Below are 24,151 nucleotides of genomic sequence, written 5' to 3' on the forward strand. Positions count from 1 at the left end.
GCAGTGAGGAGTTCGCAGTGAGAGTATCCACTAGTAAGAAGGTTGCCAAAGGTAAGTAACATTCTTTTGATGGATATTTCTAACAGTGGATTACTCACTTTAGAATAGATACTGAAACAGCACCACCCGCAAAAGAGGAGGATCTAAGGTGGGCTAAAATCAAAAAGTCATGCAAAGCCAAGCGGGTGAAGAGTCCTTTCTGTTAGAGCTGGTTACCAAGGCACTAGTTTTTAGCAAACGTATGCATCGATGGACATGTTGCAGTTTAACAGATATCAAGGACAGGCACCCACATGCCAAAGCAGTCAACATGGCTTTGGCCTGGTGGAATGAGCTCTCCAACCCACAGTGGCCTGTTTATTGGCCAATGTGCAGCACATCCTGATTCAGAGGGCTATGAATCTTCACAACATCCTCTTCTGTATCACTTTTCCTTTTTTGCAACAGAAAACCCAGCAAGAGCTCATTATCGATTAGACGGGCCATAATATGATAAATATTAAAAAGCAAAGCTTTTTTGGAGGGTCCAATTGATGGAGCCTCTCACCATCTTTCGAAAGGTAAGGCGGAGAAAAGAACACTGACGGAATGATCATTCTGCCCAACATGGACGGGAGCCAAAACTTTGGATTCCTCATCACCAACTTATCTGGAAAGAAAGTGGTCTATGGTGGCTGCAGAAATTGCCTACAGCAAACTCACACAATGATGTATCTGCAACCTGGGAGATAGTGTTCAGTGTCAGGAAAGGCAACGAGCAACTATGCATGGGCTCTAAAGCCAGACATGTTAGGAATGTCAAGACCAAGTTAAGGACCTAATGGGGACATGACAAATTGGTTAGGAGGGATAATGCATGAGAAACAGTAAAGAAAACCTAATCACAAAAGGTGATTTAAACTGTCAGGTTTACGCAGGCAAACACAGAAGGAAAAAAAGGGCAGTCAATTAACCTTTTCAGAGTACTGACAGCAAAGCCTTGTTGGGTTAGAGGCAAAAACAGAAAGACATCTTACAAATTAACCTGTAACAGGTCAGTGCCCCAGGAACCAAACCAGGTTACAAAAGTGTCCCAGCTTAGATTGATTTCGCAGTGGGGCATATGGTTTTGCGTGGAGGGCTCTTTCAATCTTTGCATCTTCATGGAGCTTGTGCTCAACAAAAATTGCAAACACTGCCTGCTGGAAGGCATACATCTGATCTGCACTAGCTCCACAGCCAGAAGATTAACCCCTGATCTTCCCGCAACTCTTTCAAAATCACAAGCTTCAAGTCAATGCCCTCTGTGGCTATCTCCTCTTTTCTTCTCTGTGGTCTCTCTAGAAGGAGAAAGAAAATCTCTTTTGCTTCCTATGTTTCTAGGCTTCCCCTCCAGAAACCTCCCCTTTGAAGATCATGACTGAAGGCTGCAAACAGAAGCCCCTCATCACGCCCTAAGATGCATCAAGCAGCCACATGCCCCTGTGTCATGGTCATGATGCAAGCACGCTAGGCACTCACTGAGAGGATCAATTACAGACATATACTGGTGATTCAGTAATCATTCATGATCGCCTCAAAGATACTTTAATTATTAGTAGATATTAGTACAGTGGTGCTGTCATTAAGTATTATTTTAACATATTAGCATTATTTTGGCTAGTAACTATAAGGGGTCAATCCTAGTTGGGCACTCCAACTGAACAATAATTCACTTAAAACAGCTAAATCAATTAACTAACAATGTTATGTTCCTACAGATTTAGAGATACTATTCAAACTTGTCATACTGTCTCAGAGAGACAAATAGGGCATACAGTTCCATGGCTAAGATTTAGATCCTTAGTGCCTTACTTGATAACTTTTCCAATTTGGTTGAAGTGGCATTTCTATACGCAAATGAATTCATCAGTATTTATATATTTCAAAACCTCAGTCTCTTCCAGGGTCTGTTAAGTACCCTTCACCACCTTTCCTAATTTAAATTTTTGCCTTATGGCCACCAGAGTATCACTGCGAACAAACTGATATTATAATGGTTATTATAGTCACACGGTAATGCATACAATAAAGGGGCATCTGGTCCCATTGGTATCCAAAGCGTAAAAAAGCCATCAGAGTAAATAAAATTATTCAGTTTCAATGTAGCATATTTTTCATCATTTTATGTCACTACCATCGGGGAGCTGTTGGTTTGACATCACTGTGGTTATGATAGCTTACAGTCTAATGGCACAATGGTGATGAAAGTTTTTGTGTGTGAATCTCTGGGGAGCGTGCTGCTTCCAATGTAATGTCAGTGGAGGAAGGCCATATTCCACAATAAAGCCACTGCACAATGGTTTTGGATCTGTTACTTACTTCTCGTGCAAATATTCGCTCCCTGACTCGCTGGTACTCCTCTTCTCTCTCTTCTATTGATTTGCTTCGACGGCCATCCTGCAAGGGCACCCGCATCTGGAGAAAAAGAAGCATGTGTTACAACAGGACAAGGAACTTCACGCTCCATTAGTAGCACAGTAACTTAAATGGAGAAAAGAATATATATGTAAGTTGTAAGACTTAAGCTTTCACTGTTTCACATTCTCACCATTAAATGCATTCTGCTCCTCATATCAAGAATACTCTTAAAGGACAAGTTACTTAATCTTTGGTAACACCTTATCTGGTAGACATTATCTAGCTGCAGATTCCCTACTTTAGAATATTCACCAAGGCAGTAGGCTGAATCTGGAAATTTTCTAGCAGTACCTCACGCACCAGAAGGTGTTGATCGGCTCCACAAAGGTTGTGCCTGAAGTGACATGCACAGTGACTATACAGGACACATACCAGAGCGCTGAAATCAGTTTCTATTTGTGGCATTTCTGCATCAACAGCACAGACCCATGACAGAATGCTGATGGATCAGGGTGCCTAAACAGGGAAATCTGTTTGCAGGAGGGGAGGATGGGTGGGTGAGTAAGGAATCTGCATCTAGATATAATCACTACACTATAAGGTGTTACCAAAGGTAAGAAACTTGTTCAACTGATACAGACTTATAGCTGCAGATTACTTACTATAGAATAGATACCCCAGTAATACCTCCCCGGAAGTGGGACTTCAAACAGATTTAGACCTGAAAGTCCTGGAGGACTGAACAAGCAAAGCGGGCATCACAGTGGACTAGACTATCCAGGCAATAGTGCTTGGTAAACATGTGCAGAGATGCCCACTTTGCTGTCTAACAGAAGTCTAGGACAAGGAGTCTGCGATCTAACGCAGCAGTCACATCCTTGGCTCTGGTAGAATGAGCACAGAAGTCCTCCAGGAGTTTCTTTTTGGCCATGGGGTTGCATGTTTTAATGCAAAGCACAATCTAACTTGAGATGACCAGTTTCTGCATGGCCCTTCCTTTCTTCGCCTCGACAAACACAATTGAAGAATAGATCATCTATCCGGAAATCAATGTAGAATTACAACTGTTTGGGGGTCTAGGCGGTACAGTCTCTCTCTTTGGAAGGTTGAGGCAGAGCAAAAAGGCAGGCAGAGTGATGGTCCAGCCTATGTGAAAAGGTTTCAGCACTTTCAGCAGGAAGCCAGTTTATCAGGGGGCAAAGGTTCTGTAAGGTGGGTGCACAGAGTGTTCTTGCAGTTCACTAACCCTCCTGGCTGATGTAATGGCCACTAGAAAAGCAGTTCTAATAGTGAAAAGGCGTAGAGGGCAATTGTGCAAGAGCTCAAAGAGTGAGCGCATCAGGAAAGTCAAAACTAGGTTCAAGTCCTCTTAGGAAACAAGTCACAACAGGTGACTTAAATAGGGAGGGCTAATCTGGCAACTGCAAGAATGCAGATATGGGTGAAAGATACCTTTTAACTGTGCCCAAAGCAAAGCACAGCCAGGCTAAAGAGAGAAAAACAATAAAACCTCAGACAAAGGTGCAGAAAGGGATTCAACATTTTTGGAAGCACACCAAGTCACAAACTGTCAACTGTTGCCGCTGTCTCCATGCATGAAGGCGGAGCATAGACAGGTTCAGGTGCAAGATCCTGTCCTTTTGTTATGACACTAGGGTTTAGTCTTGTTTGGAGGACAAATGTTCATGCTCAGAAGTTCGGGATATCATACTGACCATGCCCATTCCGGAGCCAAAAACAAGAATGACTTGGGCTCAGTAAGCCATAATATTCTTGAGAACTTTGGGCAGGAGTGGTAGCAGCGAACAGGCGTACAGGAGGTCTGAGTTCCACTTGAAACAAAAAGCGTGTCCGAGCAAGAGTTGCACTGGAAACTCTAGCGTACAAAAGTACTGATATTGCAACATGTTGCTTGTGGCAAACAGAGCTAAACAAGTTCTCCCCAATCGCTGAAGAGACCTTTGCATCTCCTCTGGATGGAGAGAATTTGTGATCTGCTATGCATTGACAGCAGAGTTAATCTACTTTAGCATTCAGAGAACCCCCCAGATGTTGAACCACCAGGAATATGTCCCAACGTCCCAGTCATATCCAGAGACACAGAGCTCCTTGACACAGGGCCCATCCCATTGTGTTTGTTGCAATTCCACATGGAAGTGGTGCTGTTCGTGAACATCTGAACTAGCATTCCCTTGATAGATGGAAGAAAGGCTTTCATTATCAGGCGAATCTCTCTCAACACCAGCAGGCTGATGTGGAGCCAAGAAACTGCTGGGGACCAGGGTGCTCTAATCTCAACCTCTCCCACGTGGCTGCCCCAACCCAGGATTGATGCAACCTTCACTACAGTCTGCTCTAAGTGAGGAAGGGAACGGGGTATGCCCCTGACCCAATCTTGTTTCGTTAGGCACCACTGCAGATTTTTTTCAGTTAGCTCCGATAGCTGGGCCAGGTCAGAGAAATTCCCCTGATGATTTGCCCACTGGGACTTTAGGTCCCATTGAGTCAGCATATGGCAGTGGGCATGTGTTACCAGCAGGCTGCAGGAGGTCATGAGTGTCAGCGGCCTCAGAGACAGACTTAAGGCAAACTAGAACAGAAGTTTAAACATCAGAATCATAGCCTGAATATCTTGGACTCACCGCTCTTGAGGCTAGGCCTGAAAGTGCACGGTGTCCAGAATACCTCTGACGAAAAGGAGCATCTAAGGGTCTAAGAGTCAGGTGTGACTTTGAGACACTGATAGTGAACCCCAGCAAATGCATGAGGTCTGCCGTAGTCTGGAGGTGGGAGACTGCCTGGGGCGAGCCTGCCTTCAACAGCCAGTAATGGCGGTAGGGAAAGACAAATCTCTGCAGATATGTTGCAACCACCACAATCACTTCAGGAAACACCCGAGAGGTGCTGGTGAGCCAAAAGAAGGCTTAGCAAAATAACACTTGTGGCCCACCACGAACCTCAAGTAACAGATGAGGAGGGAGGCATCCAGCACGTTTAGTGCCACTATCACAGTCTTCAGGATCCAGGGCAGACAGAACCTAAGCTAACGTTAGAATCCGATTTTCTCCTTCAGGAAGAAGTTGAAAGTGCGCAGGTATTAAATGGAAGAGAGGCCACAATCCTTCTTTGGCATCAAAAAGTAATGGGACAAACCGCCAAGAACTACTTCAGATGCGGACATCCTCACAATGGCTCCAATGGGCAGGAGAGCCCATTCTTCTTGTCGAAACAGGTATAGGTGGTCCTCCATTAACCAGTGACTGTTTCCTCGCTTATTCTGATGATCTAGACTGGCGTAGCGAAGCCGAAGAGCACTTTGATTTCTTGTGGGACTTAACCAACTACTTTGAGTGCAATGACAAGCATGTGTAATGGATCTGCAAGCAGGTCCGGGACCTTCCTCTCAACTAGGTCCCGAATGTCATGGATGAGACAGAGTTAGGTGATAAGGAGCTTCAAGGAATGATTGTGCAGCACCTTGGGGTTAATAGCGCAAAAGACCTCACAGGCCTTGGAGTTGTGGTCCTGCTCCAGGCACATTGACAAACTAGACTGGGGTCTGTCACAGATAAAGTAAAGTCTCAACCAAACTTCGAGAAAAAGTTGTCCTTAAAACAGACTGAGATAGCTCTCCCTGGATCTTCCCTGATGGTGCAGAAAAAAAAGAGCTGATGTCGGGGTGCATATATAGGCACTGCACACGTCACTTCTAATGCAAAAGAGACAGAGCCGAATGTCGCCACCTGCTGGCGCACAGTGGTACTGCAAAAGAATTTCCGAATCCAGTCTGATGCCTGGGGAATATTCAAAGGTGAGGAATCTGAAGCTAGTCGTTTTTATTGGAATTCTTCATTATTTACATTATCAGGATTATTACAACTAATGTAAAAAATATTTTGATTTTAGTCAGAATTTAATTTAAACCAAAAGCACAATTGTTCCTGAAAGTATGGAAGCTTCCACCTAAAGACCTGCATGCTGCAATCTTCAAAGACAGTATCACGTTAGCAGTATGGATTAACAGACAGAAAGACTTTAAACCATTGTCACTTTAATAGCACATTCACCTCACTATAGAGGATCCAAAACCCAGCCAGTGAGGTGAGTTTGGCCTAAATTCCACTCTTCCGAGAGGCCACCTCACCTCACTTATCTCTACAAGTCATGTGAAAAGGGAGTTCCAGACATTTACACTGTTTTCAAAGAACTACAGTTAATCAGCTTTCTACTGCTTTTTGAAAATAGGGGATGTACCATAGGGCTTGGTATTCACTGCTGCATTTTAAAACTTAACTGGGACACCTGACAACTTATCATATCATTCATATGTTCAAAACAATATGTACACTGAACAGAAATGGTACACCTCCTGGTGAATGGACAACAAGGTTGCCTTCAAGCCAAAAAGCAGTAGCTGTGCACGGTACAAAGGCACAAAACTCTTGCTTTAGGATTTAATTAAAAAACCAGCTCATTTGGGACACAAGGAATCAACAATCATGCAGCTGTCAGTACTAGACACCCAACCTGTAGAATCCAACAACAAATTCAGTTCAGCTTCTATATCCAAGAATCAACATCCTCTGAACAGTCACGTCCTTTGGACAACCACCCTAGCCTTTCCTAGTAAGTAGCTATTATGTGAACTAGAGGAGTTATCAAATGCAGACCTTGGGGTTAAGACAGCTCATGTTGTACTGGTTAAATTTGTGAAGGAGGCGGCTCACTATATCAATGAAAAGGGTCTTATTTAAAGAGATAATCCAAGTCTGGAACTCTCCCCACTGGCAAGTAAACCACTAACTGATTGTGGATTGCCACCACTAAGATCATAACACAGAACCAGAACACTGAAGCACAACATTGCATGAAACTTAAAAGATGCAGCCAGCTTTAAGTTCTAACAGTTAGCTTTTAGACACCCCATGAGACGAGTCGCCTCTAGCACAGCAAGATACATCAAAAAGTGAAGCTGGAGAAGAGATACAGCAGTTAATTGAAAAACAAAATCAGGCACATGGAGGATTTTCCAAATGGTGCAAAGAACCCCACTAATCCAACTCTCAGAGATAGGATGACTTCCTCATTCTGTAGAGCTGTGGTAAAGAGGTTGAACAGCAGTGAAGTGAGAGGAGAAAAACCTGAACTGTGAAGCAGATTCCAGTAACTGAATTTGTGCAACAGACATGGCACCCCTGCACAAATCGTGTGGTGGCAGGGTTGGTGCTGTGAGGTAACAGAAGAGAGGGAAAAGTGAGGATACTGAAAGAAGGGAATCAGAGCTCCATTTGGAAATAAAACCCGGCAGACTGTGTAAAACATGCAAGAACACTGTGCACAGGAATGAGGGCGGAATAGCACTGTGCCCAGCAGGGGCGCACATTGACTTTTTAGCTGACACACACTGCCCCTTTCATGTTTCTCTTCAAGCAGTGCCCTTTACTCAGCAGTAGAATTCCAACACTACACAGCACCCCCATTGATCACCTAAAAGAATTTCTTAACAGCTCCTGAAAGCTTGCTATTTTGCACCACAGCTAGTGGTAAGAGGAAATTAATGTGTGTCAAATTAGGCACAGTACAAAAAAAACATCACTTTCAAATTTCAGAGCCTCAACTTGCAGCTTTTTGTTGACTTACCAGATGAGGTGGGAGTGGCCAGTACTCACCCAGAAACAAATGATTCAGGAGATTTTATGGATTTCGGTTCTTTCAACAATACAAAATCCTAGATTCTGGAATATAAACACACATTGGCTGCCTAACATTAAAGAACAACAAGTTACCTTTGTTGAATTTATTTACATGAATAATTCTTGTTATTCAAGATTTCCCATCTTGCAGCAGGGCAGGACTTTCACTTTTTACTAACACAATTAACCACATTGTTATGTGGTGCTGTTGCAGATTTACCCACAGGTCCACCACCTGTGGGGAGCGACACACCTAGTCCACAAAGGCACCACAAGAAAGGTAATTTGTATTCACCTAATGCTCCCTCCACCACAAACGGCAAGATAAAAACTGAGGCCAGATTTTTTTTTAAACTAGTGCTTGTATTATCTTTTTGAAAATCGCTGCATGTTTTGTGACCACTTTTCATTGTTGTCCCTTCTGCTTAGTCCCAATAAAGTTTCAGCTACACTCTTACTCAACGTTCTCTGTCACCCTCAAAAGGTTCTCTTTCAAACCTACCACCTTTTAACCCTTTTCTTCTAACTTTTCAGCCATATTGTCTGGGGTCCTGTGTGTGGGTTACAACCAGCAGCACTAAAAATAAAATGACCAAATCTTCCCACATTAAGAGGCCTGAGGTGATTATTCTTCGGCATAAACAATATCACTCTCCAATAATCACAGAAATGATTCCAGTGCTTCAACATAATCATGACCAAGTACAGATGTTATTCCTTCCTAGTGCATGATCATAATGATAGGATTATTTTGAAAATCGTATTTCACTTATTTCCTAAGAAACAGCACAGTAAAAATTAAGTGATTATTTTTATCACACATCCGTCAACAACTTTTAGATGTAAGAATTTAAGGCACAGTATCTGCACAAACATCTCGAGATTCTATCAGCTCCCAAGCAGCTAATGACTCATAATGCATTTACACCATTTGTGTTGTAAATGCGTATGATGTGTAGAGCAATATGTCTTACAGTACGAGTCCTAAATGCCACCACAACAGCTTCCACATTTCTTTAATATTTTTAGGTCAGTCTGTCGCATACTATCCTTGGATCTCACATCTTGTGCAATTTTTGTGTACAATTCAATCCCCTCACTCTTCTTTCAGATACCATGCACTAGTCCAGGATACTATTTCATTCTATTATGGTTAGAGATTTGGGGTTGGCCCTATGTTGTGCAATGCCTCTCTTGGCTACAATGAGCGGTACGTGCACAAACAGGTTCTATTATTTGTTAAATGCTTGTTCTCTCCATATCCCAAAGAGTAAAGAGGCTGGTTGCATCGAATTTCCCCATGATTTCCAATCAATATTTATTTCTCACAGGATATTTTCAAATTGTACGTATAAATGTGGTCCCCTTGCCATTTCCTCCACCATTAGACAAGTGCATTTTTTTGCAACTCTAATCTATGCATTTGCAGCATATTAGAATATATCCTGCGTAAGAATTTCAGCTAGAGTATATGGCAGCCAAATCACACTGAAACTTAACCCGGGGTACTTTAGTGCTTCTTTCCACAGTCCAAGAATCTGATTGTTGGTGCTGAACCGTGGCATATGTTTATATTTGCTATAACCAAGGAAATTCTACATCTGTACTGTTAATCGATATAGCAAACAGATAAATGTCACCAACATAAAACATACCGGTCACTATGTCACAAGCCCTAAAACAGCTTGTACCTTTTGCCATATTGCAGTGCATTATGTCGTCCAGTCAAGTGATACAGGTCTAAGAACTGATTCCATATGTGACGGAAGCTTGCAATACTGATGCTAGTTTTGCAAAAGGGAATTAGACTTGTAGAGCATCATCCTTCGACACTGGCTCCTTGTGGCAGTCCCCTTGATAGATTGTCAAGAGGCAACCTATTTACTATCTTGATTACCCCTTTTTCTATGAGTGACTGCATCCCTCACACTGATAGCCTCAGATGATCCTTACTGATTTTCTGGGTAAATAATTTTGTGGGACTACATGAAACTCCAAGCAGGAACCATGGACAAAGGTGAGTAAAACCCACTGATATGAGGCTATGTACAACTTCAAAGTTGGAAGGTATAATACCAGTCTTCCTCCAACAGGTGTTGCATGGTTGGTGGAAACTTTACAAGAGTCACTGCTTTTTGACATAGGTGGCTCTTCCTTGCGCATTTCTTGCCTTGGACCTCATTTTGCCACAAAATGCTCCCTGGCGTACTGCCACTGTTTAGGTGGTAAGCTAGCATGCTTCTGGTACTTTAAGCATGGGTTTTGGAACGTGTCTGCATTCTCCAGAAACCTGCGCTCCGCTGGTGAAGATTACTCTTAGCTTAGCAGTGTTTTTTTTTTTAAATCTTTTAAAAATGTTTTTTCATTTTATCACTTTGGGACCAAGGAGGTATTGCCCACTGAATGGCAGACCAATTAAGGGTGGATGAACGTCTGGAAAGAATCCTGATATTCTATGCCAGGCATATAAATACAAGACAATATTTGTGTTAACGTGCTTTAAGGCTGCTTCAGCTGCATTTGATGCACACTTAATGCTCACACTGAATATAGGTTTTCCCCTCCAGTATCTCTAGCTACCTTCCTGTATGACTCTAGAAAATACTTCATTAGTGCCTCTACTTCCTACCATTGCTTCCAGTCGTACCTAACCAACAGCCCCATCGAATTAGCTATAAGCCATTGTGGAGGAGCTGAAACAGGTGCTCATTTCTCTGCTGAATCCACCTTGTAATTTTTCTTATCAAGACGAGATGTATCGTCTGTCCCAGGCATAAGTGCACACTTCGTAGCTGTGTACACAATAAGGGGGTCCGAGAGGCACACGTGCGAGGATAAAGAGCAGGTTTTGGAAGACCGATTTACATTTTTTTACTCTTCACGTAAGAGTCACAATGGGAGCCTTAAGGGCAGACAGTAGTTTTGAAGTAGATACATTTTAAATGTCCCACAAAGAAAGCAACTATCTACAATTCAGGAAACGGCCAAAAACATAGTTCTCCAAAATACTCAAAGCTAACTGCTGGTGCCTCATTTGATCAGATTATAGGTTGTGTGTTGTTCCTACGCCTCTAACGTCAGGACACCCATTCCACTAAAAGTTTGCACTCTATGAATCTCAATATTAATAATAATAATAATGATCACCTTAAGAAATTAACTCTTCAAATGTCAGCCTGAGAATTTACGGATGAGCAGTTGTGTGTGGCGGTTGTATAACTATATGTCATGTATATGGTCCTCTACCACACATCTGGCATTTAAGTACCTTCATGTTGACCCCATGGGCTCTGTGCTTAGGCTTGCTCTGCCTTGAGGAAGATTTTGGAGCTGAGGAACTACCGGCATCATCATCTAGGCTGTGTGAATATTCTCAGCTTCAAGATTCCTTTAATCAAGCACAGGATTTCTCCAGAATCTGCAGTGTCTTTTGGCACAGACTGATCTCGATAATACAGGGGAGACTCAACAGTTGATTTGTTACCTGTAATCCTAGTTCTCTCTCATGGGAATCTCCACTGAATTCATAAGTACTGAATAGTGCTACCCATGTGCAGGGACTCCCCTAGCGGTTCTGTCAAAGTCAAATTTTCTTCGCTGTACTTTGGATAACCCATGAGGTACGTGACACAAATGGAAAACTTTTTTGCAGCCTTAAAACAGGCTGAATTGCCAATTATATACTTAAACAACATAAGCCTTTCAAAACCACTAGTACAAAGTGACCTATTAAAAACGTCCTGCACAAACTCTTTTTACTTCTTTTTTAAGGTAAGAGCTAAGTAAATATATGGCAATGTAGCCATACAGGGTGCAGCCTTGAATACAATGAGAATAAGACCCTGCCCGTTTAAGGGACTCTTTACTTACAGTGTCCAATCATGCCCTGCAGGTGGCAGTTTGCTCAGTTCTTTTTGCCATACAAATTAGCAGGATTAAGTTATACTTATCCTACCTCTTCCCCTGATAAACAAAACCATGCATGACGGCACAATAACACACTAGTGTTTATTCCCCTGGCAACTGTCTATGCCGCATCCAGAGCACATTTGATAGAACTGTTAGAAATTAAACTTGCCCTCCAGTACAAGTTGTTATGCCTTCTTTTTAAATTCTTCTGGGAGATGTTAAATAGGGTCTTCCACCTCACCCCAGTGTGCTCGGTCATATCTTGCCAATAGTGCTTGCGTGTCGGCAATCCTCCAGTGATTGGCTGCTTGAATCCCCACCCTTTTGCCTGATGCGTCAATAAACTTGGTCTCTTTCTGGAGGAGGTGTGCCTCCAGATGTTTGAGAATTAACTCAAGCATTGGAAACTACTAAGGAATCTGGAGAAATTTGCTCCTTAATATAAGAAGGATCTGATGAGGCAGGTTTATATATTTTGTCAACCCTATCTGTAATAATTTGTGCGCGAACAGGGTTTTTAAAAATTTCAACCACATGCAGCGTCATCCCCTTTAACATGGGCAGATATTGAGATGCCCTAGTGGTGGAAAAAAAGGTTTCAAATAAGAAATCGTCTTCTATAGTATCCTTATGGTATGCAGCAGCCCTAGCTACCAACTCATTGAATGATGTTATGTCTTCTGGTGAAGATGGTTTTGCTGGATATAAATCTGGATCTGTGTCCCCTGGTAGGTCAATATCATACGTGTCCCAAGAGTCTAATGATGGCTGCTGTGTGTAATCATCCCTGATCTTCTACATAGGAGTGTGGCAACTCTAATGGCGTTTCCCCTATTAAATCTTCTGCCTCTGAGTGAGAGTGGTGTGGTGAAGGAGGAGGGGGTGGTAAAGGTGGTGGTATCGGACTGGTGGCGATGTCCTTTTTCTTGTTCTTCTGTGGAGGTGGCTGGGTATCAATAGCCTCCTCGAATGAAGTTTTGGGAAATTCGTCGACCTGACTAAGTGTGGTTTGCATCCCGAGTTCACAGTATATGAATTAAACGTGATCAAAAGAATACCAACGAGTATGGAAGTCTAAGGTTGGTCCGAAGGGGGCCCGAAACGGTCTTGAACCGGAGCACTGAAGAACATGTCCAAATCCAATGGCGGAAAGAAAACAATCTAACATTGGAGTCTATGCTGGTGCGCAGTATCACCGAAAGAAGGGGTCACTTTTACCTCATGACTTCTTCGAAGAAAAAAAACTTGTACACATCCGGACCCAACGCTAGATGGCAGAAGTATGCAGAGCATGTGTAACTACAGCCACACATGCCATCAAACTCAGAGTTTTCTCCACTTTACTACTCCTTAAAGAGAAATTCTCATACAACCTATCATTGGGTGTTCTGCCCTGTGTCTATTGTTGCGGTCAGCTGCTAATCTTTTCTTCAATGGTGTGTCCTTCCTGGTTGTCCCGTATCAAAATATTTCAATTTTGGTCACAATTGTGAAAGATTGTCCAAAGCACATCTGGGTGAGATGGTAGGAAAAACAACAATTCAAGTAGGAGTCTATGCCCTTCTGTATTGTATGCATCAGAGGGGGAATTACAAGTCTTCTTAACAACAAAGCTGCTCCTTCAAAAGAAAACAACTTAAAATCATCCGAGCCCAGGGCTGGATGTGATCTACTGCTCCACATGCAGTAAACCTTGCCTCCTTCAGTTCTTTTTTGGCTGGAGCACATCTCAATGCCTAAGACAAGTCCACTTGATCAGGTCTGTTTACACTGACAAATCCTACAAACAGCTGATCATCTACTGAATGCTCTTTAGTGATACTAATGTGGAAACTAATAGCTAACAAGGTGGTTTGAACGTCCGAGGAAAACCCAGAGGACCTTAATCAGGCGTGCCTCCTAGTAGCCACAGATGTTCCCATGGCCCTGGCTACCGAATCAGACGTGTCCAGGCCAGACTGTATAATCTGTTGTGCTGCCGCCTGCACATCCGTAAAAAGAGACCCAAAGGACCTTTGTACCTCCTGCAGCAGATCTTTGACCATCTCCTTAGCAGAGTCCATAAGGGCGTGGACATACCTGCCCAGCACACAGGTAGAATTTGTAGCCTTGAGCGCCATGCTGCAGGATGAAAAGATCTTCTTAGAAGACTGCTCCATCCTCTTGGACTTCCTATCAGTTGGAACCACAGGGAATGTTCCAGGAGCAGACTTCGCGGAGCAAGACGCCTGGACTACTAAACTTTCAGGAGTCGGATGACGTGACAGGAAAACCAGATCTCCTGGTGCACCTCTATGCCTCCTCGCTACTGCCCTGTTCACTGCAGGAGTCGTAACTGGCTTCCTCCACAAATCCAAAATAGGCTCAGTCAAAGCCTCGTTGAAGGGCAGCAAAGGATCAGCACTGGACGCAGAAGGGTGCAACACCTCAGTCAGCAGATTGGTTTTCACCTCCATCACAGACAAGGGCAAGTCCAGAAACTCTGCTGCTTTCCTGATTACCGTATGGAAGGATGCCGCCTCCTCTGTAAACTCCCCCGGAGATGCAATGTCCCACTCCGGGGAAGTATCCAGGCCGCTTGCAGACGCCAGACCTTGGTAATCATCAGAAGGATCAATTTCGCCCTCCTCCAACTGCCTGTACTCTTCCAGAAGTCGTAAAGCCTTCCTACGAGACCAAAGGCGTGTTTCCAAAGTCGGCGTCGATAACGAATCCATCGACGCCGAAGACTTCGAATCCCAGTAGGGCACAGGAAGAGATGGATAACTCTTAGCATCACCCGGCACCGACACGGACTCCAAGGATGCCCCCCTCCGTGGAGTTGGCTGGCAGGAAGGCAATGGGGCCGGCCGGGAAGGAGACATCATTGACGTCGAATGGCGCGGTGATGGCGTCGGCTGACGCGATGGTGGAGCCACCGACACAGGTGGTGAAGATCTCCTGCGAGGAGACATCCTCGGCGCCGATCCGACACCCTCAGCAGGGCAAAAAGGCATAAATGGAGCCACCTTATACGGCGCCGGAGAGCCCAAATCAAATGCCAAAGGCCCCGTTGGACCCACCGGTACACCAGCAGGAGCCATGGACTGAAAAACGGCATACATTGCATTTAAAAATGCAGCCGGATCTGCCCCTGGAGCCGGGAAAGCAGGATATTGCAGAGTAGAGGACTGTCCTTGAACCTGCTGTACATCAGGCTCCTGCGATGCCGGCGAAAACTGAGGACTATGATGAGTAACCTCAAAGATCGACGGCGCCGGAGATAACTCCGGACTCCCGGGCTGAGGCGTCACAGTAGAGCTCATCTCCCATGTCTTTTGGCGTCGAGAAGACGGAGACCTCGATTGGCTCCGCTGAGACCGGCGCCGAGAGTCATGACGCCGCCGTGAATCATGACGACGCCGCTTCTTTGGTGAAGCATGGGAGGAATCTCTCTTACGGCCCTTCTTTGCTTTCGCCAGAAAAAGCTTCGCCTCTCGCTCTTTTAGAGCCTTAGGGTTCATCCTCTGGCACGACGAACACCCTTTAACGTCGTGCTCAGAACTAAGGCACCAGATACAATCTAAATGTGGATCGGTCACTGACATCCAACCTCCACATTCCCTACATGGCTTAAAACCGGACTTCTTTGGAGGAGACATTGTAACCACCAAAAACGCAACAGTAATCAATGAGCCAGGAAGAAAAACCGTTGGCGTCGAAGGCGCGTAAAAAAAGGAAAAATGACGTCAGCACGCCAACGAGGACCTCTTATTGGCACGGTGACGTCAGACGGAGTCACGTGGAGCCGTGCCATTATGACGTCCTGGGCGATGTGGACAGCTAGGAAGAAGACTTTCCGTTGGATACTGGCGCAAGGACAAATTCAGAAGGTGAGGAATCCACAGGTAGTTGTATCCATCAGGACACATAGGCACATATGGAGAACAGGGGTGCTCCGGTTCCAGTCTGCCAGCAGGTAAGTACCTGCGTCCTCGGGGGGGGGGGGGTGGGTGCAGACCAGGGGCGGTTTTGTTGGGCACTGGTGGGGGGGGGGGGCACAAGTAGGCACACAAAACACACCCTCAGCGGCACAGGGGCGGCACAGGAGCGGCCGGGTGCAGTGTGCAAAGCAGGCATCGGGTTTCAGGTAGGAAACAATGGAGGGACCGGGGGGGGGGAGGGGCGCTAGTCACACTAGCGGTGCTGGTAGGCATTGGGGGGGGGCTTCTGGGGACAGCCACCACCTGGGCTAGGCAGAAGGTCACCTGGGGGTCACTCCTGCACTGGAGCGCGGTTCCTTCAGGTCCTGGGGGCTGCAGTGTTGGTTCCAGGCGTCGGGTCCCTTGTTAGAGGCAGTTGCGGTCAGGGGGAGCCTCTGGATTCTCTCTGCAGGGGTCGATGAGGGGGCTCAGGGGGGGTCGTCTCTGGTTACTCACGGGCTCGCAGTCGCCGGGTAGTCCTCCCTGAGGTGTTTGTTCTCTGGATCTCGAGCCGGGGGCGTCGGGTGCAGAGTGGGAAGTCTCATGCTTCCGGCGGGAAACGTGCAGTCTTTGGAAGTTGCTTCTTTGTTGCAAAGAAGTAGCTGGTTTTGAACAGGGCCGCTGTTCACAGGAGTTTCTTGGTCCTTTAGTCCAGGGCAGTCCTCTGAGGCTTCAGAGGTCAATGGTCCCTGTCAGATGTGTCGCTAGTTGCAGGTTTTCGAAGTTGAAGACAGGCCAGTAGGGCTGGGGCTCTGAAGATTTCAATCATAAAAATGTTCTAAGAAAGAATGTCTATTCTCAGACTAGAAGCCCATGTTTGATATCAAAGGGATATATTTGCAAACTGAATCAGAACTAAAAGCATATATCTGATGACACAAGTATAAAATGAAGTTACCTTTTTCTTTTCTTTAAAGTTTTTTTTTCATTTATTATCCCAGATCAGAAGCTTCAAGGTCAGAGTTAGTTACTAGATGCGACCAAAGCAGTTGTCGTCGTCCATCTTCTCTGCAGGCTTGTAGGTCAGAAGTCCTCCTTGTTTCTTCAGGTTGCAGGAATCTGATTTCCTAGGTTCTGGGGTGCCCCTAAATACTAGATTTAGGGGTGTGTTTAGGTCTGGGAGGGCAGTGCAGTAGCCAATGGCTACTGTCCTGGAGGGTGGCTACACCCTCTTTGTGCCTCCTCCCTGAGGGGAGGGGGGCACATCCCTAATCCTATTGGGGGAATCCTCCAAAACTAAGATGGAGGATTTCTAATGGCAGGGGTCACCTCAGCTCAGGACACCTTAGGGGCTGTCCTGACTGGTGGGTGACTCCTCCTTGTTTTTCTCATTATCTCCCCTGGACTTGCCGCCAAAAGTGGGGGCTGTGTCCAGGGGGCGGGCATCTCCACTAGCTGGAGTGCCCTGGGGCACTGTAACACGAAGCTTGAGCCTTTGAGGCTCACTGCTAGGTGTTACAGTTCCTGCAGGGGGAGGTGTTAAGCATCTCCACCCAGTGCAGGCTTTGTTTCTGGCCTCAGAGCACAAAGGCTCTCACCCCAGGGGGTCAGAAACTCGTCTCTCAGAAGCAGGGTGGCACAGACCAGTCAGACCTGCACAGAAGGATTGGGTAAAATACAGGGGGCATCTCTAAGATGCCCTCTGTGTGCATTTTTTAATAAATCCAACACTGGCATCAGTGTGGGTTTATTATTCTGAGAAGTTTGATACCAAACTTCCCAGTACTCAGTGTAGCAATTATGGAGCTGTGGAGTTCGTTTTGACAAACTCCCAGACCATATACTTAATATGGCCACACTGCACTTACAATGTCTAAGAATAGACTTAGACACTGTAGGGACATGTTGCTCATGCAGCTATGCCCTCACCTGTGGTGTAGTGCACCATGCCTTAGGGCTGTAAGGCCTGGTAGAGAGGTGACTAACCTATGCTACAACAGTATTTTGTAGGCATGGCATCCTGAGGGGGATGCCATGTCGAATTTGTCTTTTTCTACCCAACAACACACACAATCTACAATGGCAGTGTGCATGTGTTAGGTGAGGGGTCGCTTAGGGTGGCACAACATATGCTGCAGCCCTTAGGGACCTTCCCTGGTCACAGGGCCCTTGGTACCACTGGTACCTTTTACAAGGGACTTATCTGTGTGCCAGGGGTGTGCCAATTGTGGAAACAATGGTACATTTTAGGTGAAAGAACACTGGTGCTGGGGCCTGGTTAGTAGGTTCCCAGCCCCTTCTTAGTCAAGTCAGCATCAGTATCAGGCAAAAAGTGGGGTGTAACTGCAACAGGGAGCCATTTTCCTACACTAAGTCTAACTCACTGCTGGTGACCCCTTTCGCTCCAATCTGGGTTTTGCTCCGGCTAACTAGCAGTGCATCATCTTTACCCAAGGATAGGGATGACTGGGCAGCCGAGCGCATGACATACTTAGCTTCTCAGGGAAGTCGTGGTCACTCAGGTCTCATCCGTTTCTCTCATTTACAATTCAGTCTCATATATAAATGACAAACAGAACCAGTATATGTTTTAATAATGAGTTTAATAAAACAACTGCATCTTAGATAGCAAAGCGTGAGCTGCAATAACCATGAAGACACAACATGATAGTTTTAAAACTGTGACGAAAAGAGTGAAGCATAAAAACAACACTATCATATTGTCACTATAATCAATGGACTAGCTCCTACCTAGGCTATGAAAGAGCACAGCAGGTTAAGCTCTAATTCTGCCCTTCAGGTTCCCCTGGGAAGACATCAACCCCCAAACCTGAGCAAAGGCCTGGGGTCTGCGTTAGCATCCGTAGCGAAGCATTCAGCAACCAGCATACAGTCGTGGTTCCCTGGCTGGAATCTCCCTCTAACGTGTAAGGGACAAGGAAGTGTTTTTATAATAACATAGCTGATGTTCTGAGAAAATGTCCCTACGTAAGGATGTGTGTTTTCTACGAATGTTGGAGACTAAACTTCTACCATGTTCACCGGCAATGTACTGTGCTGTAGCCTTGGAAGAAGCACATAGTGATCAACAATGTCTTGTTTGAGAACAGAGTGCTGGCCTAGGCAAAAGCAGTTAGATAAACGGAAAATAAAACAAGACCGTAAAAATGGTTATTGTAACAATAAGACAAAGCTGAATAAAATATATCTAGGTTAAAGTGCACAGCGGCCTAGTGTGTTAAAATAACATGCATGGAGCTATTAAGTAAAATGGCTACACAACCCCCTCCCCTTGTCGGTTGAAGGTGGTTCAAGGCCTAAAGGCATTTAAAATTGTTACTAAAAAGCTCAACCTAAGATATATATATATAAAAGCAATGTCAATGATGACAAATCGAAGGGACACACGAGCATGTAAAGGGACAATTTAAAACATGAGCATGTGGCATAAAATCGAATTTCAGAAGGCAAAGTCAATTTCGAAAGGTTCCAATCGATTCTGGGACCATAGAGGACAGGAGATCTTCCACTTCGGCTGATGTTAAAGTTGGAAAGTCATCGCCAAGAAAGATCAAGGAGCAGTTGTGTTCCGTAGCCTCAGCCAAGGCGGCATTCCGTGGTGTGCCCAGTGATGAGTCGTGAGCTACATCTTCCAGGAAGGGCAACTCATAAGTAGCTTCTTGTAGCAAACGCAACCTCAATGCGCATGTCCGGTAATGAGCTCTCAGCGAGAACATCAACAGATCAGCGTCCAATGTAGGCAAGCGCTGCGTCGAAAGAGAGACTTCCAGTGCGTGTTGGAAAGAGCACCAGAGGCACCGAAACACGGACTGCACACAATGCAAAACCGGTCTGGATGACAAAGACCAGCCACACTCCAATTGCTCCAGGAGTGTTGCTCCAAAATACTGCATCATGCGTTCACAACACAGCTGCGCTGATGGGAGCGCTTTCATTCCTCCATGTTGCAGTGGGACAGCCATTGTGCATAAAAAATAGCAACAGCAATGTGCCAGCTAATAAAGCCAAAGTTATCGGAAATCCCCCCAAAAAACTAGAGAAGATTGAGTGGATTGTTGATGGTATTAAACAGAATATGGAGGAGAAGGTGTGAATGAAACCAGAACCAACAGCTTTAAAAAAATGTGTGATTTCAGTTGTACTGGACGCATTAAATATTTGTCCCACGAGTTCACCAAAGTGTATCAGAAAGTTTGTATTTAAAAGGGACTGTATTTCTGCTGACGAACTTGCCACCTGAAGTGTGTAGGTCTCGCGTGCAGATGTAAGGGCCACATGCTTTTAAAACAAAGCCTGGAGTCTGCTCAACTTGTCAAAATTCATATTTGAAGTATCAATATGAGGTCAAATGTCAGCTACCTCTTTAATTTTAGTGGGGGGGGGGGGGGGGGGGGGGGGGGGGAGTACGTTCCCGCAGTCTGTAACGACCTTAGAGACCGAAACAACAAACTATTCCGGCTCGCATACCACAACAGTCTTCACCATTGAGGACGACGTAGCTGCCGTTTGAAAGCACCTGGAATGTAGGTATAATCACGGGGACTAGAACTCCCTTCAGATAACAAGCTAAGCTCGCTGCTGAAGCGTTACACGCCCTATGCAAGGACAGCTGTTTACAAACCATCGAATGGCTGACTGAAGTCTCGCATTCACTACTGCTAAGAAAGACTTCTTTCATGCCACTGAGACATTTGTACGAGAAGGGAAGCTCCCACACCTCATGGATGTAACTATCTCCCAGCCTTTCATATCTGCCTACAAGAATGTGTTTTAAACAGGAGGTGAATTGAAGTGTAGAAATAGGCAGATTGATGACCCCGTGTATTAGCCACTCAGTAGATGGTATTTCAGCCACAATAAAAGGCAACTTCTCTAATTTCTCAATATTAGGCATGACATAAGTCGCTTCTTTCTTAGCCATTAGTTTTTGTCGTCACGTTAAATTAAAGGAAGAAAATATCTCCTGCGCACTGACATGCTGACAGAGAACGCGACCCACCTTAAATGTTTGAAGTGTCCAACCCAACTGCATAATGGACCTTAGCTGACTTTGTCCATGATATAAGGAAAACATATCTGTTTGTATGATGTCTATAGCAGAAGAAACAATGTTATTTAAAGTGTATATCTGGTACAAGGTATTAATCCCATTATCCACAACAGCTAAGACCTTTTTCAGATTTTCCTGGTCTATTTGCCTTAACCGGGCAGCTGCTTCTTGTTGGGAAAGCTTCCAAATTTCATTATATACTTCATATAATAAACGCTTCCTACGGTGTTTTCTGGGGCCTAACAGGAAGTCCTGTAAGTCAGTTTTATTAGACAGGAGGCTGAGGTGTTCTCTAACCACATCTAGTGAGGAAGTTCTTAACCATTGCTGTCACAATTTTCCTGCACTATATGACTTAACTATACTAGCATGTTCGGATGATATATAGCGAGGGTCCGGCCTACTACTTCTAAAAAAAAAAAAAACCTGAGGAGTTGATAAAACGTTGATAACACCCATTGGTATCTATTGGCCACAATAACCACCCACCAGGATGTGTCAGTGAAACATTAAATGTACCATCCTGGACCCATTCGTCGAGCTGATCTTCAGTTGCATTTGTATATTTTTGCCATTTACAAAACTTTGCAGGGGCAGGTATACTGGGCATGTTTAATTCCTTAATTTTAGCGAAGCCTAAACAACAGGTTTGTTGTACTGTTTCATTTAAGAATATCATTTGTACAGGTAAGAGGCATGCTGTAAAGAAAGCTTCCTTTCCCCTAATTTGCCAATGTCTAGTTCCCCATACACTTTTCTGATCAATCGACTTCAGCCAATATTCATAGCCTTCTATAGACAATCTGGAAACAAAGGATTCCGAATATATAAATTTGTATTTGTCAATAGTATATGTATATCCTTAGTAGGTGGTACTTTAAAAGAATATGTACATTTTTCAAAATATGTTTTGGAACTCCCTTGTGGTGGAGTCGGACAGTGTTCCCATTGTGTATAATTAAAAACAGTTTTGGGGCTGCTCGCTCTACGTATGAAATGGTGCCCATAATAATTATAGCAAAACATATCACCATAATTTTCTTTAGATTGATTAACATTTTTGTTTTCAAATACAGTATAATACTGCAATTCAGTCATCATAGAATCAACTGTTTTCACATACCAATCATCAGAAACAATGCCTGGTATTATAATATCATTCATTGATAGTTTGAACACATATGGTATTTGAATAACTTCCATGGGACCGTATATATCAAATATTACTTTATCCCAAACAATCCCATCAGGAACTGGTACTGTGGAAATGTTCACAAATGATAAGTCTCTCCGGACCTTATGCGATGAAAAATGTGGCTATAAGAGCTCCTCCACCAATTCAACTGCTGATTTTTCAGGGAGAATATTACCATTTATCAACAAGAACAAAGTAATACCAAAACCAATCCAAAGTAGGAAAGCTAGGACAGTCAAGGAAAGCTATAGATAGTTTCATGGAAAAATAAAATAAGTTATTTTAAGCCACTTCATTAGCTTACGTGGTTTTGACAATTCAGGTGTTGAAGAGGCGAATGAGTCTGCGACGTCATCATTGAAGTCTGCAAAATATCCAGAAGCATTTCGTGCAAACGCTGGAGCTGTGGTCATTGGTGGAGTTGGTGTTTCCCGTGGTGGTACACAATAAATAGAACCATCCGTTTGTGTTGAAGTGGAGTCGGTCAACCATTTCTGTATTGTTCGATGTTAGCGGAACCAATGCAGGATCATTTTCCACCCTCCCCAAGCTCGGAGGCGCGTCACTGTTGCTATTAACAACTTGTAGAGGGACTTCTTGACCAGTAGTGAGAGGGATTCAGGAACTACTGGATGATCCTCTTGGTCTGCTGTGCAGGACAGGCCACATGGTATAGTTTGGCATTGTCGATAGAGACAAAACTATTTTCTTTGGCACCTGCCAACGGTGGTAGAATTACAGTTCTGGTACTGTGTATCCCCAATACTGGGACTGATGCTCGATAGGAAAGGCCAAATTCCTTTTTCACAGCGACTTTTTCATGTACAAGATCCCCACCTCTGGGAATCCAGCAGGTAGGTGTTACAGGCACATCCTTGATTCCTGTGGAGGCAGCACTGATAAAAGAATTATCGTCACGGAACTGTTGCAATTCCTGTAAGCCAATGATATGTTCATTTATGTAAAAAGGTGTTTCTGCTGCCTCCACGCCAGGACCATCAAGATCCAGAACATACATTTGAGTTCCGCTCACTCATATGAAGTATGACTTACCACCCCCCCCCCCAAGGTAAAATCTAGGCAGATTATTAAGTGCTCTCTGGACTCCATATAGGTGATTAAGCCAACTACGACCGAGATCTAAGCCTCTGGCTGTTAAGGATTACTTTAAATCACTGTTTAATCGCTCCAGAACACTATTTCCCTCAGGATGAAATGGAGACGAGTACTGGAGTTGGACCCCGAACGAAGCCATGGCATCCCTGAATGCCCTTGAGGCGAAAGCAGGGCCTTGGTCCGAATGGAAAGCCGCAACCGCATATGTACCAATAAAGACTTGCAAATCTTTAGTAACAGTCCTAGTGTCAGCCGAGCGTTGTGACCACACCCATAAAAATCTGGAGCATGAAACAGCGACTAATATATACTTGTATGCACTATTCGGTGTTAGGGGACCGCAATGATCCAAGTACACACATTGTAATGGATTGTTTGAAATCAAGAGGGGTGTCTGCGGCGGGCGTTTGGCAGTGGAAGCTTTGATTTGTTGGCAGATGTCACAGCAAAAGACATACTGCTTGGTCTCCTTGTAGAGAACTGGCCACCAATAATGGGCTTGTAAGATTGAAATTGTAGTCGCCACACCAGCATGGGCAGATGCCACCCCTTCATGTGCTGCTTTAATCAACCCTGGTCTTATGTCCTTGTTGGGAATATCTCTCACGCCTAAACCTGGTATCCCAACTTCAGCGTTCAGGCGATCTTCCATTCGGAAGGAATATTTAGCCGGAGATGTTTTAGGATAGGGCATACCATCAGTCATAGCTTTCACAGCAGCCCATATGTCTGCATCTGGTTTCGTACTTAAAGTGTTACTGCAACTACAGCAGCCGTAGCTACTGCTGACTTTGCCGCTTCATCAGCCAATGTATTTCCAGTGACGTGTATTCCAACGCGCTGGTGTCCAAGTTTACGTACAACATAGACATTTGGTAGCGTCTCT

The 24,151-nt window shown here is 44.5% G+C and overlaps 1 protein-coding gene across 5 annotated transcripts in view; it reads right to left on the reverse strand.

Annotated features, from left to right (window-relative positions):
• Positions 1-24,151, reverse strand: part of R3HDM2 (R3H domain containing 2) — a 1,111,447-nt gene that overhangs the window by 659,578 nt on the left and 427,718 nt on the right. For all 5 annotated transcript variants that reach the window (XM_069230792.1, XM_069230791.1, XM_069230789.1 and 2 more), the window contains one exon: positions 2,341-2,436. In XM_069230792.1, coding sequence (XP_069086893.1) covers positions 2,341-2,436 — 96 coding nt within the window. The remainder of the gene's footprint in view (positions 1-2,340; positions 2,437-24,151) is intronic.

Source organism: Pleurodeles waltl, chromosome 4_2, assembly GCF_031143425.1.
Source record: "Pleurodeles waltl isolate 20211129_DDA chromosome 4_2, aPleWal1.hap1.20221129, whole genome shotgun sequence".
Classification (NCBI taxonomy): Eukaryota; Metazoa; Chordata; class Amphibia; order Caudata; family Salamandridae; genus Pleurodeles; species Pleurodeles waltl.